The 25,770-nt window shown below is 37.1% G+C and overlaps 1 protein-coding gene across 1 annotated transcript in view; it reads right to left on the reverse strand.

Moving 5' to 3' along the window:
• The window catches only part of LOC102265950 (multiple epidermal growth factor-like domains protein 6), a 694,000-nt gene that overhangs the window by 156,767 nt on the left and 511,463 nt on the right, over positions 1-25,770 (reverse strand). Inside the window, exon 7 of the mRNA XM_070360521.1 lies at positions 18,746-18,868. Coding sequence (XP_070216622.1) covers positions 18,746-18,868 — 123 coding nt within the window. The remainder of the gene's footprint in view (positions 1-18,745; positions 18,869-25,770) is intronic.

Here is a 25,770-nt window from a genome sequence, read left to right on the forward strand (position 1 = left end):
GAAATGATTATCCACTAATGTCCCAAACTTTAAATATATATTGAATTAATGTGGTCACAGACCCTTCCTGAATAAAACCATATGAAAGGCCAGAAGTTTTTCTCTGAACAGTTGCTTGGTTATACTGGCTAGAAAACCTCAGTGTTTAGCATATCCTCTGCAAAGAATTTCTTCTGCACCAGCTGTGAGGCCCTGAGAAGACTCTCACTGTCATGCAGCAGGTATGTCAGTGCCGATGAAGCATGGTAGTGTTAGAATTAGGGAATACAGAGGGCTGGAACCCTCTGATGAATCATTCCCTCGGAGTTCTGGCTTTCCCTTATGTTACACTTATTAAGACAGAATCTCACCTGCTGAGAAAGGAGGACAGGCAGTAATAGTTCAAAAACTCTTAAGATTACCTAGATAATTGATTAATACTAGAGAAATAGATAGATGATAGATACGGGTGATAGATTATAGGTAGATAGATAGACAGCAAAAGTGCTGAAATACATGGAATCTCCGTTAGATTTGTTTCTAGTATATTCCCATTAGCTTTCTAGGACTCAATACCCAAATTTCCAGCAGTATAAGAAAAATGTTGATAATGGTAAATTCTAAATAATGATATTGATTTTTTTAGTCTTTTCCATTTTTTTCTTATATATACGTATTCTAAATTGTGATACACATATATATTGCTTTTATGCTCAGAAAAATTATGACAACATATTTGTAATAAGTATAACAGATGATTACACTTGCTCTATAAAGCACTATATATACATATATATATATATATATATATATAGACAAAATTCACAAAAAATTAAAATTAGAAAAAGTACCATTAAAAAAAACTGATAAAAGACACAAATTACACATATACTTTTAGAATTTGAACTAAATGAAGAAAGTAAAAAACACACATGGTTTACTTATCAAATTCAGTTCAGTTCAGTCACTCAGTCGTGTCCAACTCTTTTCGACCCCATGAATTGCAGCACACCAGGCCTCCCTGTCCATCACCAACTCCCGGAGTTCACTCAGACTCACGTCCATCGAGTCAGTGATGCCATCCAGTCATCTCATCCTCTGTCGTCCCCTTCTCCTCCTGCCCCTAATCCCTCCCAGCATCAGAGTCTTTTCCAAGGAGTCAACTCTTTGCATGAGGTGGCCAAAGGACTGGAGTTTCAGCTTTAGCATCATTCCTTCCAAAGAAATCCCAGGGATGATCTCCTTCAGAATGGACTGGTTGGATCTCCTTGCAGTCCAAGGGACTCTCAAGAGTCTTCTCCAACACCACAGTTCAAAAGCATCAATTCTTTGGCCGCTCAGCCTTCTTCACAGTCCAACTCTCACATCCATACATAACCACAGGAAAAACCATAGCCTTGACTAGATGAATCTTTGTTGGCAAAGTAATGTCTCTGCTGTTGAATATGCTATCTAGGTTGGTCATAACTTTCCTTCCAAGGAGTAAGCGTCTTTTAATTTCATGGCTGCAGTCACCATCTGCAGTGATTTTGGAGCTCCCCAGCAGATGTTGGCAATTTGATCTCTGGTTCCTCTGCCTTTTCTAAAACCAGCTTGAACGTCAGGAAGTTCATGGTTCATGGTTCATGGTTCATGTACTGCTGAAGCCTGGCTTGGAGAATTTTGAGCATGACTTTACTAGCGTGTGAGAGAGTGAACACTAAAAAGGACAATAAAATGTGATGCTAGTAAGAATAAGACAGGAACTATCATAGTGGTAATGGATCAAGAAATCATATTAAAATTTTGAAAACATTTTGGCAAGAGATTTCAAGAATTTTTAAAAATATGCTTTCTTTTAACTTCTTTTACTTTAATCTTCCTGCTTGAAATCTTGCCTAGAAAACAGTAATAATTAAAAATATCCAGATAATATATGCAAATATACACTGTCAGTATTACTTGGCAAAGAAAAACATTCCATGATATGTATATTTATGTAAATATCAAAAGGTATTTGCCTTAAAGTCAGTTACAAATAGTTTTAGCTTATTATACATTAAGGTTGCACACGTGTATGTGTGTATATGTGTGCACTATGAGTGCTCTTATAGGAGTAGACAGCAAAAGGTGATATGGTCTCAGTAAAGAAGAGAAAAAACTGAAATGAAAGAAGTCCAAATAACAAGAACTGTTTCCGAGTGAGAGGGTTTGTGATTCCCTTTATTCTCTCCCTATTTATATTATTTCACTTCCAGAAATTTTTTACCCAAGGTATGTAATCCTTAGGAAATCAGAAAATAAAAATAAAGCAATAAAATAAATCTGAGGTTCCCACAAAATCTTTCATTAAATGTATATTATTCAACTAAAGATGGTATTATATGGTATTGAGCTTAACAGAATATTATTCAAAATATCTGGATTTAAATCCTTGCTCTAACTGTTTCTAGCAGTGTGACTTAAATCTTGTCTATTTACTGATTGCTTGATAATAGGAGATTTATTTAATTCCTCCAAGCTTCAGTTTTCACATCTTTAAAATGATTATAATGTGTATTTCACAGCTTCGTTGGGAGGATTAAATAACTTTAAAAGGGATGCATCAAGCCACGTGCCTGACACCCTTTAGGGGTTCCATCAATGTTTGTTGAAGGTAAAACAGTTGGGTGGTTCCATCATTGAAAATCACATTTTTTAAAGTATAGAAACAACCTCACTTCACAGTTCTGGGTCACAATCTCCTACCCAGACAAAAGAATATCCTAAAAATAATCTAAGCCTCTGGATACTAACCAATTTAACAGAGCAATGACAGTGTGACTATTAGTTCTGACTTCAAATCATTTTTCTCCTTTTTAGTTACTCTTATTCTTTATTTTCTTTTAACCTTTCTGTTTGTTTGCTTGCTTGATTTATGGAGTTATCCAACTTAAATTATAGTCCCAAGATTTGTCCAATTCTTTATGTTTTAATTAATGGTGAGCTTTCATCATTCCACATTTAAAGCAGTATCACTCTATGCATTAAATTCATAAGAGAAAAATTTTTCCTAAAAAGGAGAAATAAGGAAATAAAGAAGGATGGATATCTGTATTCATTTTGGACATTTTAGACATGGTAGTTCCAAAGGACTGCAAAGCAGAAATTAATCCCACTGCCTGTGGAGTTCTGAGGATGTGCAGGGCAGCAGATCTCATTTAGAATCCTCCTTTGCCATCTATTAAGAAGTGAGCATGGCAGAGTTGGCCATGGGGAGGCTTTTTGATTCTCAATTCCTCTGAACATTGTCAGTGTTTAATCAATAGCTAGTCCAGGCATCATTAAACATGTGCTCTCAGTTCAAGGTCCTCTGATCGGGATGGTTGAGGGAATTGCTCAGTTTTGCTGTAAAGTGCAAAAAAGGGGGCCTACATTCAGGTTAGCCTACTTGAAAGAGACACAGTTTTAAACAGTATCGCATTAAATGAGACCTGTTTTAATGGGTCACGTGGAAGATCAATTATTCTTGTTCTCCTAATTCTTGCTTCCAAGGTAGGATGTATCCTACTGAATTTGAGATTCAGCACTTATTAATTTATGCTTTCTACAAGGAGAGGGGTTAGCAAATATGTCAGTCATTGGAATGAAGGAAACCTATTCTTCCACATCTTATATTTTCTATTTCGATGATTCCATACAAATTTAAATTCCTTGTACTGTGAGTTTAATCAACTGTTTGAAAAACCAAGACAGTCTATTTTGACATTCAGAGTGCGGCTTCAAGGACTAATACACAATTTTTTCTTTCTGGTTTTAATTCATTGTTCTGATACTTTTGTGATATGGCACTTAGTAAAATCATCACTAGCCTCATGGAAATACTAAGAGATGAAATAGTGTAGTTCTTATACCACGGGTCTCTCATAAAAGTTATAATGAGAAATACATAATATTGTTAAATTATTTTCTTTTGGATATAAGGCCAGGTTGAAACTAAACTGTTTTCAAACTTAAGAAATTTTAAAAATGTGAGTTGTAGGAATCAGAGCATTCCCTCTAGACAAAGAGGACTAATTAGTCAGTTTGATAAAGTAATAAAATTTGCATTCTTTTCCCTTGAATTCAGGAGAAAATTGAAATTGTAAATATTTTTCCAACATACGACAGAGAAAAATATTAGTGGCAGAAAAATCAATCCAACCATTCTACTGCAATTACTACAAGTTTGAGCCATATACTATATTCACTTCTCAAATAAACGAATGTGAGCACTGAGATTATGGCAAAGTAACAGGCAAAGTTTCTTTGCCTGTTATAACAAGTAACAGTCACTCTTATTGCTATTGGTTCATAATCTGTGAATTTCATTTGGTAGGGATCAACATAATAAAGGCTTCTAGTACATGTGAAACCATACAATACAAAACCTTCAAATCAAAATTTAAACAATGTCAGACAATAACAAACCTTGGAATGCCTTTCTTTTTACTTTGTTACAAGTCATTAGGTTTGTTATTAAATAATACAGCAAAACTTTATAATTTGATGCAAATCTTATGTTCTTAGAATGAATATACAAATGGTTAAAATGATTTTGATAAAACTTATTTTAAAAAAACTCTGAAAAATTAAACTACAAATTTGTATATTGTTTATATGACTTTTTTGGTAAAATAAAATTCATATAGCTAATACCCTGTGTTAACCTATATTATTAGGGAAAAGAATCTGAAAAAGAATAGATATATGTATATGTATAACTAAATCCCTTTGCTGTACACCTGAAATTAACACGACATTGTAAATCAACTCTGTGTGTGTGTGTTAGTTGCTCAGTTGTGTCTGACTCTCACAACTCCATGGACTGTAGCCCACCAGGGTCCTCTGTCCATGGGATTTCCCAGGCAAGAATACTGGAGTGGGTTGCCATTTCCTCCTCCAGGGGATCTTCTGACCCAGGGATTGAACCCAGGTCTCCTGCATTGTAGGCAGGTTCTTTACTGTATGAGCCACCAAGGAAACCCAAAAATAAAGACTCCAATATAAAATAAAAGTGGAAAATTAAAAACTTTAAAAAGTCTGTAAAAAAGAGAGTCATCAGAATAATTTTTTTGTCTTGATATATTTCTTTAAAAAATTCATACGGCTGAATATACATAGGTAAAACTCCTGTAGCTTCCGAGTTTCTTAACTGTGACAGTCCAAAGTGCCAGGATCGCTCACCAGCCATAAGGCAATAAGCTTGACTTGTTCTCCTTGATTTATAACCCATTTTCCACATAGCACTCCATTATGAACCCTTTAAATTTTAATTGGTATCTTTTCTTTCCTTAAAATGCTTTAACAGTAAGTCCGATCATCCAAACACCTTCCTTTGAACAAATGTTTGTTTTCAGAACTGGATTCAATTGATCAGCTCTGTCTAAAAGGCATATCCCATATCTACCCCTTACAAGCTGAGTGTCCTTCCTCAAGTTGCTTAAACGTTCCAAACCTCATTCTTTACGTTGCTAAAAGAGTAATAACAGGAGTATCCACCCCACAGTGTTTTACGAAGCGTAAATGAAACAGTGAATATAAACATAACACTGTGCCCCAATAGATAACATACACTCTATGAATATTAGTCATTGTTATCATGTAAAAACAGTCCCCACATTCACACAGCTTGTTAGGTGCAAAGCTGGGATTCTAACTTAGAGTTGTTTGGTGCCAAGGCTTATGATCTTCCCACTATGCACTCTGTATATCAGATGTCTTAAGGGAGATTTGGATGAATGTTGGCTCCCATTCAATTCACAGTCAAAATCCTCTAACACGGGCCTGTAGAGCAGCATCTCTACGTTTTCAATTGAAGTGAGACCTATAAGATTTGGACACCAGACACTGGGGAGGCAAGGTTGACATTCTGTTGTGAACGCTTAAGAGTTTGACTTGTGTTCTTGCCCAGACAGAGGCCAGCCCACCACAGCCCAGACCAACCAGTGTGGGAGTCTACAGAAGGAGCCAATTTTTATTTTCAAGAGGGAACACAGAGAATCTTCTTAAATTTCCAAACTTGGGATGAAATAGGATTAAATTACCATATCACATAGCCCAGAAGAGAGAAGCTTAGCAAAGGTTACATGGCAGACGTACTCAACTTCTTTTCCCCTTCAAAAAGTATAAAGTACACTGCAGCCTACTTCCTCATGGTGCTTATTGATTTCAGAGCAGTCTTCTATAGGGCTGTAAACCAAAGCCTGTGATTCCAAGGCTGTATTAACCTCTGTGAAACTGGCTTTCATTATCTTTAAAATGAGAGTAATAATATCTACCTCTTAAGGTTGTTGTGAGGTTTAGAGATAAAATTTTAAAAATTATGGTGGTTAGTATTACTAATGGACACAACCAAAATTACTCCCAAACTGTAATTACTTAGATTCTATAATTTGATGTCTCAATGAATTAATATACCTGAAGAAAGACTAGGCTTGCTCCGCCTCTGGATGAATGTCAACCCAGAGGACCAAGCTTGAGGAGACTTGCCTTTCCCTGGGGATGTTCCACATCCCAGTAGCCTTAATCCACCCAACCAGCAAGCCTGCAGGGGCAGGAGTCATGGGATCTTGATTGTTAGGTCAATGGTTATATTCTTGTCTTATGACTATTAAAGAGATGATCCCTGAAAAGTCTTCTATGTCAGAGTTCGATTCTTTCCTGCCTATCTCCTTCTTTGGCTCAAACTTGAACCCTATTCTGTGCCTATGCTTATAGACAACACCTCCACTTGCCTGCAGAACTCAAATTCTCAGAATATGTATGTATCTCCTGAAGATTCCGTACACAGCCTGACTTCCAAATAGTGTCCCAGCCCATTCCCTTGGGTTTTGTGTCTTATTCCTTCTCCTGTGAAAAGGAAATGATTGGAAATGACACCCTGGATTCTTACCAGAGTTATGCCCTTGACTCCCATGTATAATCATACATATATTCTGTCTTTATGAACTGGCTGCTCTGCATCAAGGTCTAGGTCTACAAAGCCCTAGGTACTCTACCCACTCTTGTATGAAGGCCAGTCTGATGTCCTCACATGCTCTGACATTGACAGCAAGACCTGGGATTTCAGAGAACCAATAGGTAGACCATCCCACTGAATGGCAGGTTCATATCTTTGCTAAATCTGGGATTTAAAATTCTGTCCATGATGCTTTTACAAGACGCTTGGTGATAAATCTAGACTTGGATTTAGTTAGCTTTATTCCATTTATATTCCATTTACTTCCACAGATAACTTGTGGCTATGTATGGTCTAAATATACCTATAATAGAACCACCAAAGCTATAGTTTAAAAGGAAGGGGAAAGGTACAAAAAATAACCACTGCAGCAAACAAAGAACCATGTTATGAAATGGAGTAGAGAAAGCTACATTAGGAATATAGGCTAAAAAGTCTCGGCAATTAACCCTTCAAGTTAATGCTGGGTTTTCTAGGAGCCAAAATCATGTACTGTATAATTCTTCTTATCTAATAAAGAAAAACGAGTCATAAGAGGCAAAATGCTCATACTTCTAAACAAAGTATAATTTATTACAAGGATCTTCATATTTTAAACACTGAATAAAAAGAGTCATTTAATAAAAGTAAACACTTTCAGTCACATGCTAGTGGGAGAGATAGACAATAAGCCTTTCTAATCCACTGTGAGAGGCTCTATTAGAGAGTTGTCCTTGACTCTATGAGGTGTATGATGTAATATTTCACAAATGCTGTTTTGAAGTCATGGCTCAAAACCCTCTTCCCCTTCACAGACTAGGCCCCCACCCCAACTACTTCCCTTATCAGACATTCCAGAGTTAAGATATACAAAAAGTCAACTGCTGGAGGTCTCTAGACTCACAGTCTTCCTGGGGGCTAGTGGAGTTATTCAAAATACCTAAACCCCAGGAAGACTGTGAGTTTAGCCTGACCACCTGCACCATTTGCCACATATAGGGCTTCCCTGGTGGCTCAGATGGTAAAGAATTTGCTGGCAATGCAGGACATGATGATGGAGTGAAGTTGCTCAGTCGTGTATGACTCTTTGCAATCCCACTGACTGTAGCCTATCAGGCACCTCCGTCCATGGAATTTTCCAGGCAACAGTACTGGAGTGAGTTGCCATTTCCTGCTCCAGGGGATAATCCTAACCCAGGGATCGAACCCAGGACTCCTGCACTGCAGGCAGACGTTTACCGTCTGAGCCACCAGGGAGTTTTTATTTGGAGCTGTAAAAAACAAAGGTTCTTCTTGTCATCTATCTGAGTGTCTTTATATTGTGTCCCACCATTGAAAGCATCTATAAATCTTATAAGACAGGTGACAAATGTGGATTCTAAGTATGAGAAGAGATCTGCAAAGTCTCCTCAGAGAAGGTGATTCTAACCTTTGTCTTGAAAGACAGGAGTCAGGTGAGGGGAGTTAGAGACAAATGAGAAAGGGGAAAGTATGGACTTGCACTGAAACCCGGCAACAAGTACGGGCAGAAACAGGGAGTGTCTGACAGATGGAACGCTAAGACCAAGGTGTAGGAATGTGGAAACTTCTGGCACACTTTATATGCTACAAATTTTCAGTGTGTCTGAGCCTGGAGTATGAAATGCAGAGTCACAATATGGCAAGTAAGACAGAAGTAACAAAGAGTCAGACCCTGAAGCATGTTGTAAACCATAGTAAAAATTTTGGGTTAATTCTAAAAGCTATAGAGAAACAAAGGTTTTAAGGATGGTAAAATAATTTTTAAGTTATAGTTTCAAAAGATATCTCTGGCATTAGTTTAGATAATTGATTGAAGGGGTCAGTTATGAAGAATGATATCAGGAAAGAAGCAATTAAAGCAAACCTTTCTGTAAGAAATAATGAGGACATGAATGAAAGTGGTCACAGTGAAGCCAGCTCTTTGGGGGATGTTGAGGAGAAACTGCCCATTGGTTTTACTGGAGAGCTTGATGGTAGGAGGAAGAGAGAGGAGGAGTCATGAGTAACTTCAGATACACTAGACTGCCCTGGTAAAACGGTGACCTGAGCTGTCCTTACTACTCAGAGAAGAAGAAATTTGGGAGGTGGAGGGTAGGAAAGAAGATATATTTAATTTTAGGCCCACTAAGTTTCTAATGCTGGAGACTCCCTCAATGAGAGCCTCAGGTCCTCAATAAGGGCTTCAGGCAGTAGCTGGATCTCTGAGTTCAGAGAACAAGGAGAGTGATCTGATTTAGTAATATTGATGTGGACCTCATCCATATGTAGCTAATTAGAGTGGGTAAAGTTTTGCCAGTGGATATGATCACAGAGGAGGGAGTAAAGAAATGGCCAAAACCAGAACTCTGAAGATCTAGAAAAATTTTAGAGTTCGACAGAGGGGAAAGACTGTATGAGAAAGGTTAGGGAGTTATCACAGAGATGGAAGAGAACCAAGAGAAAGCTGTTTCCTACAATACAAGGAGGAGAGAAAGTCAGGAAGAAAGGAAGGAGCAGTCACTACTTTCAGGATGTTCAAGAATGCTTGAAAAGTATTCCTTGAAATTATCAGCAGACAATGTATGAACGAGTCTGGCAAAAGTAGTTTTAGGGAGGAGATTTGTTTTAAGATAGAAAACCTTGCTCCTAATATGCCCTTCTTTCTCTTCTATAATCAATATCTTTCTATTTTAAAACTCTTCTCTAAAGCTAATTTTGCCAGGGTTATCCATACATTATCCATCGAGCATTTCAAGGACCACTTTTCAGGTGTTTTACTTAAACCTTGAATGTAACAACCTCTCCTTTCTTTCTGACATTCTTTCCTCTGTGGATTACAAGACACAACTCTCCCAGCTCCCTTCCATTTCTGTGATGACTCCATAAGCTCTTTCATATAAAGAAGGCTGAGTGCCCAAGAACTGATACTCTCGAAATGTGGTGCTGGAGAAGACTCTTTGACCCTTAGACAGCAAGATCAAACCAGTGAATCCTAAAGGAAATCAACCCTGAATATTCATTGGAAGGACTGATAGTGAAATTGAAGCTCCAATATTTTAGCCACCTGATGTGAAGAGCTGACTCATTGGAAAAGACATTGATGATGGGAAAGACTGAGGGTAAGAAGAGAAAGAGGCAACAGAGGATGAGATGATTGGATGGCATCATTGACTCAACAGACAAGTTTGGGCAAACTCCAGGAGACAGTGAAGGAGAGGGAAGCCTGACATGCTGCTGTTCATGGGGTCGCAAAGAGTTGGACACAACTTAGTGACTGAACAACAATAGTCTTTTCCTTCCATCCACCTTCAAAATTTTGAGCAAGGTTCTCAGGTGGGGCAGGATGGGATTAGCTTGAAATAACATCAGAGTGCTTTCCTTCTCAGTGAAGAGTAAAGCAGACAGTATTGAGAGTTACTAATAATATCAAAAGTTCTAGATGGGAGTAAAAGCTGGGTGGGCTCTTAGCTGAAATTTTCTGTTTTCTCTGCATAATGAAAGGAATGCATACCTTAAGAGATTTTGAAATCACTGAATTTTCTACAAAATGCCTCTAAGATTATTGTTGTAAGAAAATGCAAACCTGGTTTAAACCATGTGGCTCTTGTCAGTCACTAGAACGCTATACCAGGTTACTAGATTTGGATTTAAATGTTACGTTCATATCTGGTATTTGCAAGCACCTAATCCTTTCGCTTCTTTTAGATGGAGGCAGTCCTATTTTCTGTTTCATGTCATTTTGCTCTTTGGACCCTATGAAAATGCATAAGCTGCCTAAAGCTTGCTGCCTCCAGTGCTTTGGGAAACAGGGAGATATAAATCTTCAACCCAGTGATAAATGAGAATATTTTACCATACAATGAAAATATAGTTTTAATATTGCTTTAAAACTCCAAAATGCAAAAAAGAAAGAAAAGTGAAACAGGGAGTTGTTGAAAGAATGGGGGTGGGGTGGAAGTGTGGTCCAAGAGGTAGAGGATATATGTATGCACATGGTTGACTTACTTCACTGTATAGTAGACACTAACACAACACTGTAAAGCAATCATATTCCAGTAAAAAAAAAAAAAAGAATCAACGTATGTTTGCTAAAAAGCTAGCAACCAAGATGCCCAAAGGAAACCATTTGATCAGCAAAGTAAGCTTATACTAATAATTAGAGTGTCTGACTCTTCATAATTTTATTTAGTCTGGTGGCTCACCTGGTAAAGAATCTACCTGCAATGTGGGAGACCTGGGTTTGATCCCTGGGTTGGAAAGATGCCCTGAAGAAGGGAACAACTACCCACTCCAGTATCTGGCCTGGATAGCTCCATGGATTGTATAGTCCATGGGATTGTAAAAAGTCAGACATGACTGAATGACTTTCACACAGCCAACTGCAAGTATAGAACTAATATCATGATCGAATTTTTACTGATTATTTGCTCTGTGTCAGGCCCTGCACTAAGGATTTTACCTGTGCTGTAATTTTTCCGCACCAATCCCTACATGTGGAGAAATGGAATAACTGAACAGTTAAATGAAAGTCCAAAGTCACACATGTCTTCCTAAGTCTGAAGACTATAGAAAAACTGTAGAAAAGGAAAGATTTCTAAATGCATTCCTAAAATCCATTGAATTTGGGAAAAGGTTTTGAATTGGGTTAATCATCAACAAAATGGATAAAACCTTGGAAAGTTCATGATATTTTTTCAAGGCCACAGATGGGGACAAGGAGGGCATAAGAGATGTGTTCCCTAAATTCAACTTTGGAGAATTAAATTTATCACCTAGCACACAAAAGTGATTAATATTGCGAGGGCGATGAATTTGATAATGACTGAGAGATGCCATCCACCTGACAAACTAAACAATTTTTTTAACCTGACATAGCCCTATTCAAGACATCAGCTGTCATATGAAATGAATTCTGTTTCTAATTTGTCTTCATAAATAATGCAATTAATAGAAAGGTAGTTACAATGAAAGTCTTTAACTTCTTTTATCTCCAATTTGAGAGCAATCTCTTTGCATTCCCTAGAAAGAATCTTCCACTCCTTTTATCAAATAAAACCTAGACATCATGGATCAGAACACTGAGACCAAAAACAAAAGAATCTATTATGTGAAGACCACCACATCTAATTGTGTTCTCAATCCTTTTCTAAGGTTGCTGCTGCTTCTGCTAAGTCGCTTCAGTCTTGCTGGACTCTGAGGCCCCATAGACTGCAGCCCACCGGGCCCCTCTGTCCACGAGATTCTCTAGGCAAGAACACTAAGGTTAGTATTATCTTAAAATGTGAAACATAAAAATCCGATGAAAGAAAATTTATTCAAGCTCAAAATTTTACTAAGAATATCTGTTTAATCAAGCTTCCAGGCTGTACATCTACCCTCTTCATGACACCTAACTTCTGTTTGTTTAGAATTAAAATATGACCTCTGATTCTACTGTTTCACATTTCAACATACAGAAATACCTTTGGTTTACAGCCTCCAGGTAACCTTGGTTCTTCCTTTCCCCCAACTCATTTTGTGAGAACAAAAAGGAACCATTGAAGAAAAACAGTTCCTGACCATTTCCAGCAAGTGGAAATAAAGAATTTTTGTATTGAAGACTAAAATAATTAAAATGTTGTTTATCTGAGGTTTCTCTGTGCAGACACCAGTGATTCCATTTGCTTATGTGTGAGTACACATGTTAATAAACCCATGTGCTGAAGGCATGAAAGAGAGGTAAGAGAACTATGCAAGCATTAAAACTTTCAATCATTTAATTATTTCACCCCTGTGAGAAGGCTAATTTCAACAAATATAGCAGAAGAAGGACATGATTATGAATGGAGATTTGAGCTGAGCATTTTTAACAAGGTTGTTACAAAAAATAGAAAGACAAAGACTTTGTGAGGTACAACAAAGTATAGACAAAATCTTACAAGTTACTTTAAATGCAAATTACACAGCTAAATACAGAAATTTTGGGTAATTAAATTATTTTGGTGTCTAGCCTCTGGCTCCTAAAAAATATCCACTGGCAATAAAAGTTTAGTCTACATTATCCTTACTTATTTTTAGTCATATCTACTAAAGTCTGCCTGTCAACAATGAGAAAATCTGCAAAGCTATCAAATAGAATGTATTTTTTTTGTCCAGGGTCCAAAAGCTAGAAATATTGCAAGTTTGAATTTTTTCCCCAACAAGCAAATCCATCTGAGTAAAGTCCTTATATTTTTTAACATTTTGTTATGATAATAGCCTGGAGACGGAAATGGCAACCCAGTCCAGTGTTTTTGCTTACAGAACCTGTGGACAGAGGAGTCTGGTGGGCTGCCAACTATGGGGTCGCACAGAGTCGGACATGATTGAAGCAACTTACCATGCATGCATTGGAGAAGGAAATGGCAACCCACTCCAGTATTCTTGCCTGGAGAATCCCAGGGACAGAGGAGCCTGGTGGGCTCTCTGGGTGTGTGTCTATGGGGTCACACAGAGTCGGACACAACTGAAGCGACTTAGCAGCAGCAGCAGCATGATAATAGCTAACATTTAGACTTTTGTCTAAAGGTAGAATTAAATGGAGATAGACTAGAGAAGGGGGAATAAAGGAGAAAAGAGAAGTACATTAGTCTGCTTGGGCTTCTGTAACAAAATACTCCAGCCTGGGTGGCTTAATTAATTTTCTCACAGTTTTGGAAGCTGGAAAGTTCAAGGTCAAGGTTCTAGTATGGTTTGGTTTCTGGTAAGTGCTCTCTTCCTGGCTTCAGATGGCTGCCATTCAGCCAGATCCTGGTACGGTGGGGAGCCCAATCTCTCTGGTATCTCTTCTTATTAAAGCACCAATATCATGAGATCTTCCACATGCATGAGCTCATCTAAACCTAATTATTTCCCAAAGACTCTACCTCCAAACACCATCATGCTGAAACTTGGGGCTTTAAAACATGCATTTGAGGGACATAGTTCAGTCCATAGTGATGAAAGAAGATAATCAAAAGTCAGAACGAGGTAACAATAATGTAAGTAGAGAGAAGCAGCAGTCAAAGGTGAAAATTGTGCTGTCAAGAAGTCAAGAGGAAGATTTAGAAAAATGAGTGGTTAACAGTGTCAGAGGCCATTGAAAAAGGCATGGAAAAGACTCCTGTGAAAGCTGATAATTAGAAGGTCATTAGTGTCTTTCATTTGGTCTGAATCCAAACTGCACACATATAAAACTATATGGTATAATGTGTCATTCAGGCAACATTAAATTATATGGTATTAGAAGAAAAAGAAGGAATGCTTTTGGCTGGGGTCACCTGAGAAGGCTTAACAGGCCAATTGACATTGAACATGGAACTTGGTAAGTAGAGTTCTGACAGGTGGAGACTTGGGGGTTAGAGTCTAGGTTGAATAAGGTAAGGTGTGGAAGCAGAAAAGGGCATAACTTACTTGCAGAACTGAATGTAGTTAGGTTTATTGCAGCATATGATAGAAATATAAGAGAGAAGTGATAAATTTGTACTTACAGGGTGATAATATCAGGTGGATTTCTTTCATCAATAGCTGTCATGAAAATACATTATTTTAACCCTGAGCTCCACTAAAATAGAATGTAAGAATTTCATTTCATAGTACTTTTATGGTTTTTCTTAGTCTTTAAAAGTATTTATCAGAAATTATGTTAAAGCATTTGATAAAAAGTGAAGTTAGCCAGATTTTTCTGAAAATTAATTTCCTTTATTTTCAGAGTAAAATTTACTAGATTTCTTTGGATCTCTGATCTTTCATCTCTCAGGTAGACTAGGCTGGATTAGTCCTTGAATTCCTCCAAAATAAGATTCTATGATATATAAAACAGAGTTTTCCAAAAAGGACCAGAATATAATTATTGTTTTTTTTTTTTTAAGAACATTTAAGTTAAACTGGATATAAAATTCTCATTTTATATTTTTATTAAACTGGATATAAAATTCTCACACACTGTTTGTATGTGGGACTGCCTAAAGTCTAAGTTCTTTAAATACTTTTCAAATAAAATACAAGCTCTATAAAATAATTATTCTACAGAATCCAGTGGATTTTAACAAATACAGGTTAACAGATGATTTGTAACAAGTTAGTAATTTGGGGAACCCCATAATATTAAAATACTTTGGAGATGCAGTAATTTTGTCCAATTTCTACACTTCCCACATAAGGAATACAGGGTGAAGAGAGATTAAGGGACTTGCTAAAGGACATGCGACAACTGGGAGTCCACTGGGCCACTGTTTCTGGTCCATGGATGAGAGTCAATGGTGGACTAATATGAATATTTCTGTTTTTCAGGTCGTTGCTAAATCTAGTTTCTATTTTTTAAGCTGTTGGTTTCCAAGTAAAGGGAAATTTAAAAGTATATAAATTATTTGGTAATATCTGTGTTAATGGAGAATACTGATAGCAAAGCAAATCTGAACGCAAATACTGATAGCAAAGCCAAAATTTTATTTTGACTGCTTTCCCATGCTGGGTCTGGACTCTTCATCAACCAGGTGTAACTGTGCTGCCCAAGGTCACGGACCTAGACTTCTGGCCCAGAATTCCATTATAAAGGAAGTTATAAGGAGAAGCGGTCATTGACAAGCTTTGCCTCACATTGACAGAGCTGTGTGACTGTATCATTATGTAACAGTATCATGGAATCCTCCTACATATACACCTTTTAAAGAAGCACCATCTTAAGGCAAAAGTATATGGGAGGTATTCTGAAGCATTATAGATGTCTTTAAAAATCTGATGAAAATAATAAGCCCTTACCACCAGAAAAATGACATGCACTCCAAAAATTTGCAAACAAATTCAGGTACTCAACCTGAGGGTCACTGAGGCCAAGATTCCAGTTTTACTGGGATCATATTTTATCAGCAGTGCAGGCAGTACTACATGGGGAGCCAAGCGGCCTGTACACTGCAGCTGGATATTATGGACCCCCTCTCTTAACACCACTTTGTATAACTTTATCTGGCAGAGGCTGACCAGTAACTGCTGGCCATATGTCACCACAAGTGCACAGTCCTTAGAGACAGCATGTTTTCCTGAAATGAAGTCATCTTAAATTCTGTACGGGTTTGGAGTACAAGAAGTTTGCTGTAGCTGTAATTAAGAGAAAGTGCAAAAAACACCAGAGGCTCAAAAATTCACACTAACCTAAGCCTCTGACTGATGGGCAGAACGGGGCAAAGGAAGAGAAAGAAGGTAGGGAGGAGGGAAGAAACGAAGACACCTAATTTCAAGTACTCTAAGTAGTGGAATCATAAAATTCTATAATTTCACCTTCTCCTCTGTGACTCTCCCACAGGTCATGATTAATTTCTGTCTACTACAATATCCTGGTAAGCATCAGCTATCATTCTCAGTTTCCTGCCAGGTAAAAAAATTCCAAAGGGGATGTGAGCTAATTTGATTTTTTGTTTTAAAATATTTGACGCTTCCTACAAATTTACTTAAAATAGAAACCAAAGTAAGACTCAGTTCTCTATATAACATTCTTTCTTTCAAAACAATTAAGCAGACAAACAGTTCTTATCCTCAAGCTCACATTATGAGTATTTAACTACAAAGTGCTTAAATTCTTCTTGAGTTCATTTTAGCAAGACTGCTGTAGTTGTGTCAACTGAGATTTTTAGGACCATTCTTTGAAACCAAAATTTCAATATACTCATAGGAGAAAGACATGAAAATTTCCATAAAGGTCACTTCCTGGGCTCTCAATCCAGTCCTTCTGTAGAATGATATCCAATGGGTGAAAAGCTTTAAAATTATGCAATCATGAAATCCATACTTGTTGTTATCTTAGTTTTTAAGTTGTACACTGCGTTGAAATTCTGCATAAAAGAGGATCAGTCTGTGGAGCTACAAATACCCTATTGCTAGCGCTCTGTTACTTCAGTCACGTCCAACTCTGTGCGACCCCAGGGACTGAAGCCTACCAGCTCCTCTGTCCGTGGGATTCTCCAGGCAAGAATACTGGAGTGGGTTGCCATGCCTTCCTCCAGAGATGAGGACTACCCTCTTGCCATAGTATCCATGTATTTGTACAATAGAAATTTGCTTTTAAGGAATAGAAACAGAAAAGATAAACCATAATATTCTTATCCAAGTCTACTTTTGACCTGATTTCACTGAAACAAAAATTGAAAACTTCTAGAGCAATGATGGCGAGGAACAAGGAAAGAGATTAATAATTTTACTAAGAAAAAGGTAATAACTACCCACTCCAGTGTTCTTGCCTGGAGAATCCTAGGGACAGGGGAGCCTGGTGGGCTGCCGTCTATGGGGTCACACAGAGTCAGACATGACTGAAGTGACATAGCAGCAGCAGCAGATAATAACTGCTATAGTTTAGAAAATTAATTACACCTGAAAAAGTACTTTAGTTGGGTACTAGAGTATTCATTTTGCTTTACTGCAAAAATCAGATATCATAGATTTATATAATGCATTACTTTGCAAAGTATTTTTATATAAGACACAAACATTCACCAAGTCAACCTTTACCAATAAATGCCACATCTGCATGTATTGGTAATCCTGTTCTGAAACATTTTGTGCCTGAGAGAAGTTAGGGTGGCAGTTTAAGGATGCAATAGCTGACGTCCTTACAGGTTGGGGCTGGAGATGGAGATGGGAAAGGGATTCCTATTGCAACAAGCAGTCAAGTTGCAAAAAACAAGGGAGTAGTTCAGGGACTAAATAAATATACATGAGCTGCTGTCCCACTAGGGTGCTTGCTGTAGATACAGTTATCACGATACTGAGTTCCCTGACTACTACGATATGGCTTCTATCTGCATGTTCACTCAGCTTTGGAAAAGCCTTTTTTTGCTCCCCAAACCTCTATTCTCTCATATCAAAATCAGATCTATGACTAGGATATCTTTACCTGTTTCCTCTGGCTTTCTCTCATTTCCTATAAGATATGTTACAAAAAAGAGAGAGTATAAACAATGAAGTTAAGCAAAACTGGCTGTTTTCTCTTTGAAACATCATAATTATAGAATATCTATAAAATGCTAATAATTTTGAGTAAATGGGCAAGCTAACAAGCCCTGTACCAATTAAACCAGCAATTAAATGTTGTTGTATAACATGCTACTCTTTCAATGTAATAGATATTTTTTAAAGGGACTTGGGGATGAAATCAAAATGTGCTTGCTCATCATTCAATGAAAAAACATTTCAATTAAAAAACATTTATAAATCATACAGGATTCTATACTTTTTCCTGTGTACAAAGTCATTTTAGCAAATTTATAAAATTCAGAAACATACCAAGACTTAAAATAGTAATTCTACCACCCCAAACTGATATCTAAGAACATCCTGATACACAATAAGTATATAGTAACCTCAGATTTAATGTGTGTAGCTTTAAATATTCTTGAGCAACCATAAGCTCCTTGGTGTATAATCTGTTATAATTTTTGCTATTATAATCACAAGTCCAATTCTGATTCTGGTTTGAAATGAGTAAGTGACTGTTATAGCCTCCTCTCTTCATGGAGAGTCTGTGCTGAACTGGTATACAAACAACAACTAACAAATTTATACTTTACTACATGTGGCAGAAAAGATGCCCTATGGAAACAGCCACACATTTGGAAATCTGAGTTTGCTTGTGAATGTTAATTTCTCTATTTCCTTCCCCATCTTTTTAGTCTTTTAATAGCAAGATATCTTTTCTTTTTATTCTACGAGAGAGAATTGTACTCGAACACTGTCAGCTTCTATAGGTATTTTTACAATAGAAAAACCTTTTCTTTCTGCCCCTACAAGAGCAGGTCGATTTTCATTGAAAACGACTTCAAGCTGGTTCTAATATTTACTCACTTATGCAGGTGCGTTCATCAGCATGGAGTCTGTATCCCGTATCACATTCACAGTGGAAGGTGCCCAGAGTGTTAATACAGCGCTGCTGGCAGCCTCCATTCACCACCGCACATTCATCGACATCTAGAGGAGGAAGACAGATGGCCAGGATTACAATGTCATTCCAATGTCAGCTTCATAGAAGTGGTACAATATTTGTTTGATACACAGTATGTGTTTTATTGCGCAAAGGCACCATCTCTGTTGCCACAAATCTTTGCCTGTTTGATACATTTTACTCCACAGTATAAACAAGAAAATGTAGACAGAAACTTTATTGAGCTTTTTAAAGCCTAGCCACGATGAGCATAGGGACTGTTTCACAATTTTCTATTCTTCACATCCTGATTAATTAGACAGATCCGAGATATAGATATGTCCTTAGGGAAGGAAACCTGGAGGGGAGAATTACAATGAGCTACTTACTCTATCTGGAGCAACACAGGCGAGTAGATAAACACATATTATTGGTCTGATGCTGCTGAAAAAAGTCAGTAATAAAGTTAAGACCTTGACTCTCCTTATGTGCTACGGTGGACATTAGGGCAGAGTGAGATAAATTCAAATAAAACCATGGTTTGGAGTTCTTAAAAACACATCAATACATTTGCTCCATTGACTCAGCTTCTTCCTTATCCCTCAAAGTTTCATTTTCTGATATACTTAGTATGCTTATGCATGAAGTGATATTAATTTAGAATAAATAGAAAAAGGTCAAGACTCATGGTCACCGATGTATTTGGATCAGTCAAATTCATGATAAATGAAGAGAGTGTTTGTCTTCCTTTGGAAAGGAACATCGATTTCTCTCTCAGAACCTATATTTTCTTGTATCCTATACAGTCAGTACTTACATATCTAAAATCACAAGAAGACCACCACAAACATAGGTCAAGTTTTTCAGATAATCAGTGAAATAAGATGTTCTACATCTTCTTGTTTGGAGAATCTATTTTGTGACGTGTCAAAGTAAAAATCAGGCAGCAGTCAAGATTGAGAATGCTCGTGTCTCATGCAGATAATGTCCCTGAGTCCCCTGCCTCCAGTTTCATTCCAGCACAGAATGTGGAGTATGAATACTCTTCACTAAAATATGTAATCATAATAGATAATTAGCTTTACATTGAGTGAGACTTAATTCCACAGGGCAAGACCTTTATTCAAGACATCAATATTGGGAAGGAATACTATTGCAGTATCTTATCATAGGACCTTGAAATCCTAATGGATATTTTGTACTGTGGTAAAAATTAGGGCATTTGTACTGAGGGAAGAAAAAGAATTTCCTTCTACTTGGCATTTTTTAATGAAAAAGAAGAAAAATACAAATCACAAAAGGAGTCCCACATTTAAAAATTACTAGTTTACTGTATTTTCCTTCTAAAATTAGATATTCTGGATTAATTTCTGATATTTTTTAAAGGAATCTTATTTTAGAGATAAGAACTATGGACTTTTCATAGTATTAGAATTTTTATTAAATTTTGAGTCTGTGATCAGCAAAACACTAAGTTTTTCCATATAAACCAACATCAAATCAGAATTCTCCATTTGTTACTCATACTTTGTGCAGGGCTTTAATATTTATGCTGGCTAAATTTTTATTCTTTCTAGCTTTAGGGTATTATTCCACAAGGTTGAGATATAATTTTGAATCTTAGTTCTGTCAGACGCTGAATTAGATCTCCTTCCCAGGTCTTTGATTTTAAACATACAAATAAAACTTAATTCTCAAGAGTCATATGTTTTTCCAATATAATGATCAACACTTCAGCACTTGCAATCATCAAAATTTTTCATAATATATCATATATAGATAGATTGATAGATTTATTTACATATAGATGCATGTGTATGTGTGTGTGTGTGTGTGTATGTGTGTGTGCTCAGTATCCAGCTGTTTGAGACTTCATGGGTTGTAGCCTGCCAGGCTCCTCTGTCCATGGGATTCTCCAGGCAAGAAAACTGAAGCCAGTTGCTATTTCCTTCTCCACATACATAAGTATTACAAATTAAAATGTCTTAAAAAGTGTGCACAGATAAAATGATGACTGCTGAGGGAAGGAAGGCATGTAGATTGGGTGGGGTACAAGATAAGTGTCTTGGACAAGAAAGTTTATCCACATCTATAATGTTCTTTTTTTTTTTTTCACAAGAAAGGTTTTAAGGTATTACATGCATATTAAAAAGGAATTTTAAAGAAAGAAGCATAATAAGACCACCTCCCTTCCTGCTCAAGCTTCAATAATTTTCTGACAAAAGAAACCAAGTAAGTGTACAATAAAAAAAAGAATCACTGGGCTCACTCCAAAGATTAGAGTGGACATGGATTTTAAGGATGAGTCCTCTTTTACTATGTTTTAGTGTGTTCATATTCTGAACCTGCCCCCAGAACTATAATTAAAGTGCCATAATATATTAAAATATACATAACACTCAAAGAAAAGCAAATCAAACTTCCTCTGGACATTGGGTCAGAGAGCCTTGGGAAAAATATCTTAGTGTCAAAGCTTATTAGCCTATCAACCTTGGCTCTTTGAGACTCAGGTTTTTCATCTGTAAGATGGAAGAACAATGACTACCAAAAGTTTGAATAGGAAAAAGGAGTCCAGAATGGCGGTGGCTAAAAGACAAGGAAGGGAAAAGCCCGCGAAAATAGAAGAAAGGAAGGTCCAAGGACTGGAGTGAGGACCTGAGGTAGAACAAACAGCATTCCTGGCTAGCCCAATTTACATAGGGCAGGCCCGGGGGAGGAAAAGACATATAAAAAGAGGAGCCAAAGGGCCAGGGGTCTCTCTCTCCCCCACGCGCGTGCTCATTCTCTCTCTCTCTCTCTCCTCATCGCATCTTTTGGGTCTACATGTCCTCACGCCTCAATGATGTATTTTTCTTTATTTTCTAAATAAATCTGATCTGTCCGAGAACTATAACACAGACTGTCTGAGGGCTTTGACGCACCGAGGGCTTTAACATCCGTCACTTCAAATTTTTGTTGTGATGAGACAGAACCAAAGAGATTACACTCCCCTGACACTATGGTTTATGTTTTTCTTTCTTATTCATATATATGATTTTGGAATAGATTTCTCATACTTGAGGCTGTATGTAGGAATCAGTCGATTGTATTCCACTAACTTGAACCAACAAGGCAAAATCATAAAGTGAAGGACTTCCCTGATGATCCAGTGGCTAAAACTCTGTGTTCTCAATGCAGGAGCCAGAGAACTGGATCCCACATGCCACAAATAAGAGCTCACATGCCCCAACTACAGATCCCACATGCTCCAATGAAGATTGAAGATCCCTTGTGCCACAACTAAGAACTGGCACAGATAAATAAAATATTTTTAAAAATCCATAAAATGAGAGCACATGATAGATGTCCTGAGCAACGTGGGAATTCAGGGAAGGGAAAACGCATTTGAGTGGCAGTGATTAGGGGATGGTTGAGATATAAACTGAGACTTGAGTTCATGGAGAAAAGGATGAGTAATACCTGAAGATGTCCATGGACAGAGGAGCCTCCCAGCCTACAGTCCATGGAATTGCAAAGAGTGGGACATGACTGAGAGATTGAGCATGCACACACAACCCAGACGTGCAGCTGTTTAAACATGCAGTGTCTGAGATTTAGTGTTCAGACTTGTCAGGTTGGAGAAAAAGGTTGGCAAAAGAAAGTAACATTGAAAAACAAATCTAAAATCTTCTTTTAATGAATTGAGATAGCAACATGTTCCTTTTCTTGATTTGCAATACAAATTTGTGGGCAGGTGGAGACATAATAGGCTGTGTTCACACAGTAGCTAAGCAAACTTATTAAAAGTTAAAAAAAATCAATCATTTATAAAGCGGTACCAAATGCAGAGTAATTGGTTTGACTTTCTTCCTTTGTGTCCTTTCAGAATACACTGAATTTACAGATTGCTTGGGCATTGTGTGACCTACAGTTTGCAAATCTGGCAGGGCATTAGAATAATTTGGTGAGTATTTAGAATTATCCATGCCTTGGTCTTGCCTTTAAAAAATCTAATTTAACTGGTCCAGGGTAAGACTGGAGAGTGAAACATTTTGGATAAAATCAGCTATAAGGATATATTGTACAACACAGGGAATATAACCTATATTTCATAATAACTATAAATGGAGTATTATCTTTGAAAATTGTGAATATTAAATATCTGTAACTTACGTAATATTGTATATCAACTAAACCAGTATAAAAGATTATAAAAAATAGACTACAGCAAATGTTTAATAAAAGTTACTTATCATTTAAAAAAAAAAAAAAGCACCTTTAGTGATTCTTATGTGGAGCCGGAGTTGAGATCCCTTGATGTAGTTTCTGCTTTAGTTGCCTTGTTAGAATGCAAAGAGCCAAGGGGCTGGATTTTAGCATTTCTAATAGATCCAAGCCTATTCTAAAGCTGCTGGTCTGGGGACCATACTCTGAATAATGAGCCTGCAGACAGTCCTCTGTCCAACTGTAAATGTCATACGGATCATAGATGTCATGATTTGACTCAACTTCTCAGCTGCTTGACTAAAGCATACCAATTCAGTTTAAATAGATACATCAATACTCTGACCAAAATAGTGTGTATATCAGATCAGATCAGATCAGTCGCTCAGTTGTGTCCAACTCTTTGTGACCCCATGAATCGCAGCACGCCAGGCCTCCCTGTCCAACACCAACTCCCGAAGTTCACTCAGACTCATGTCCATCAAGTCAGTGATGCCATCCAGCCATCTCATCTTCTGTTGTCCCCTTCTCCTCTTGCCCCCAATCCCTCCCAGCATCAGAGACTTTTCCAATGAGTCAACTCTTTGCATGAGGTGGCCAAAGTACTGGAGTTTCAGCTTTAGCATCATTCCTTCCAAAGAAATCCCAGGGCTGATCTTCAGAATGGATTGGTTGGATCTCCTTGCCTACACAAATGTATGTATACATATATATATATATATATATATATATTGTTTTTGTTTAGTTGCTAAGTCGTGTCTGACTTTTTGTGACCCCATAAACTGAAGCCTGCCAGGCTCCTCTGTCCATGGGATTCTCCAGGCAAGAATATGGAGTAGGTTGCCATTTCCTCCTCCAGGGGATCTTCATGACCCAGGGATTGAACCCATGTCTCTTGCATCTCCTGCATTGCACACAGATTCTTGACCACTGAGCCACCAGGGAAGCCTTATATACATACACACATATATTAAATTATATGCTAAAATCATCCGAAAATAAACCACTAATATTTCCCACAATATTCTCTCAGTAATAGTTAATAGCTTTAAGACAACTTTAGCATTATCTGTTATGAGGAATGACTTTCTTCTGTAAAACATGAGGGATATTTTAGTTCCTTTCTGATGAAGTACCTCTGATATAGGATAAAACTGGGCTAAATTGCCAAGATATTAGACACTCATGCTGAAGCTGTCACAAGTGATTTTCTTTTCTATCAAGATTCTGCCCAACAGAGTTAAAAACTAGAAATGTCAATATTACATTAAAATGTTATTATCAAGTATACTTCATGTGAAGAAACCATTTCTTCAAAATTTCTCTCAGTTATATCTTCATGTTAGATGCTTACAGAAAGCCCTGCCCTTAGAATTGGAGCTCCAGGACACTGCTGGGAATAATGATAAAATGATTAGAATTTTTTCAGCATTATCACTGAGATATGGACCAAGGATGATGATTTTTATACTGTAAAAAATGTCAAAAAGAATCAACTATGTCTGCTATTTTTCCTTTTTAGTGTCCTTTCTCTTAATACTTCTGCTGTATTTATCCCCCAAATTATTTCCCCAGATGGTCACAGAATATAATAGCTTAAAATAATTCACATCATTATCCAATGTATTTTGCACATAAAAGCCCCCTGAAACAACAATGATCCATTTTTTCCCTAAACAATTCAGGATTATTTCATATTTTTTTTTTAGAGTTTGCAGCCAGAGTAAGATAAATTATTCTTCCATTTGCTTTTTAATGTACTGTTCTCAGGAATCTTTTGATTGGAAATAAGTGTTCCTGGGTTGCTTTATATTAAAGATTGCATTATAGAAGTGTTAGGTGTGGAGGGAATATTAAAGGATGTGTTGAAGACTCCACTAGATTTTACATGTGGCATTATTTTCACTCTGTTTTACTATTCTACTTTCGCTCTGATGTGCAATACTGCTGACTTTTCACTTGTATTTTAATTCTATAATTCCTGATCGAACGAACTCCTTAAGGTCAAGGATCCTGTTATATTAAGCATATTCTGGCATAAAGTTTATACTCCATAAATGATAAGTGAATGAATGAATGTGTGGTTTGAGAGCCCTCCACATCATTTAGTCTTCGTATTCACTAATATTCATTAATGGATTTTCTTAGTAATGGGCTCTGTTCCACTTGCCTTTTCTTCACTCTTGTAATAGACTATTGGTTTGTTTTTGACCCTTCACAAGTTTCTTTAAAAAAATCCAGGGCACAGAATAATTTTTGCTTGCTAATGAACAAACTTAAACTGTGTCTATAGTGAATATTCACTGCTTGACTGCTTAGGATTCATCCATTTTTCTTCTTCACTAATACTCAATAGCTATGAGGTTTTCCTTTGGGGAAATTTATCCCTGTGATTTTAGAGAAAACATGTAGATTACATGGGAATGATAAATACCATTCCTCTCTCAAATCTGAGGTGGATTTTTCTTGGCATAAATTTACCTCCATCTGTCACAGTGATTGGACCAGGTACTGTCTTCATTAGCATATGACTGTCTCAGGAATGAATGAATTCCTTCAGATGTGATCCAGTCACCATGAAGCTCAACATATAGGTCCGGAACCTGAAACATAGAGACCCTGTTGCTCTGGAAATTTTAATGTGTGTATATGAGCCATTTTACAGTAGCCAGTTTGCTCCCATGAATGAGGCTACACTAAAGATAAAGCCAACAAACAGGACAGAACTGAAGGATCGAGTATAGGA

The sequence above is a fragment of the Bos mutus genome, chromosome 1, assembly GCF_027580195.1.
Source record: "Bos mutus isolate GX-2022 chromosome 1, NWIPB_WYAK_1.1, whole genome shotgun sequence".
NCBI classification, from domain to species: Eukaryota; Metazoa; Chordata; class Mammalia; order Artiodactyla; family Bovidae; genus Bos; species Bos mutus.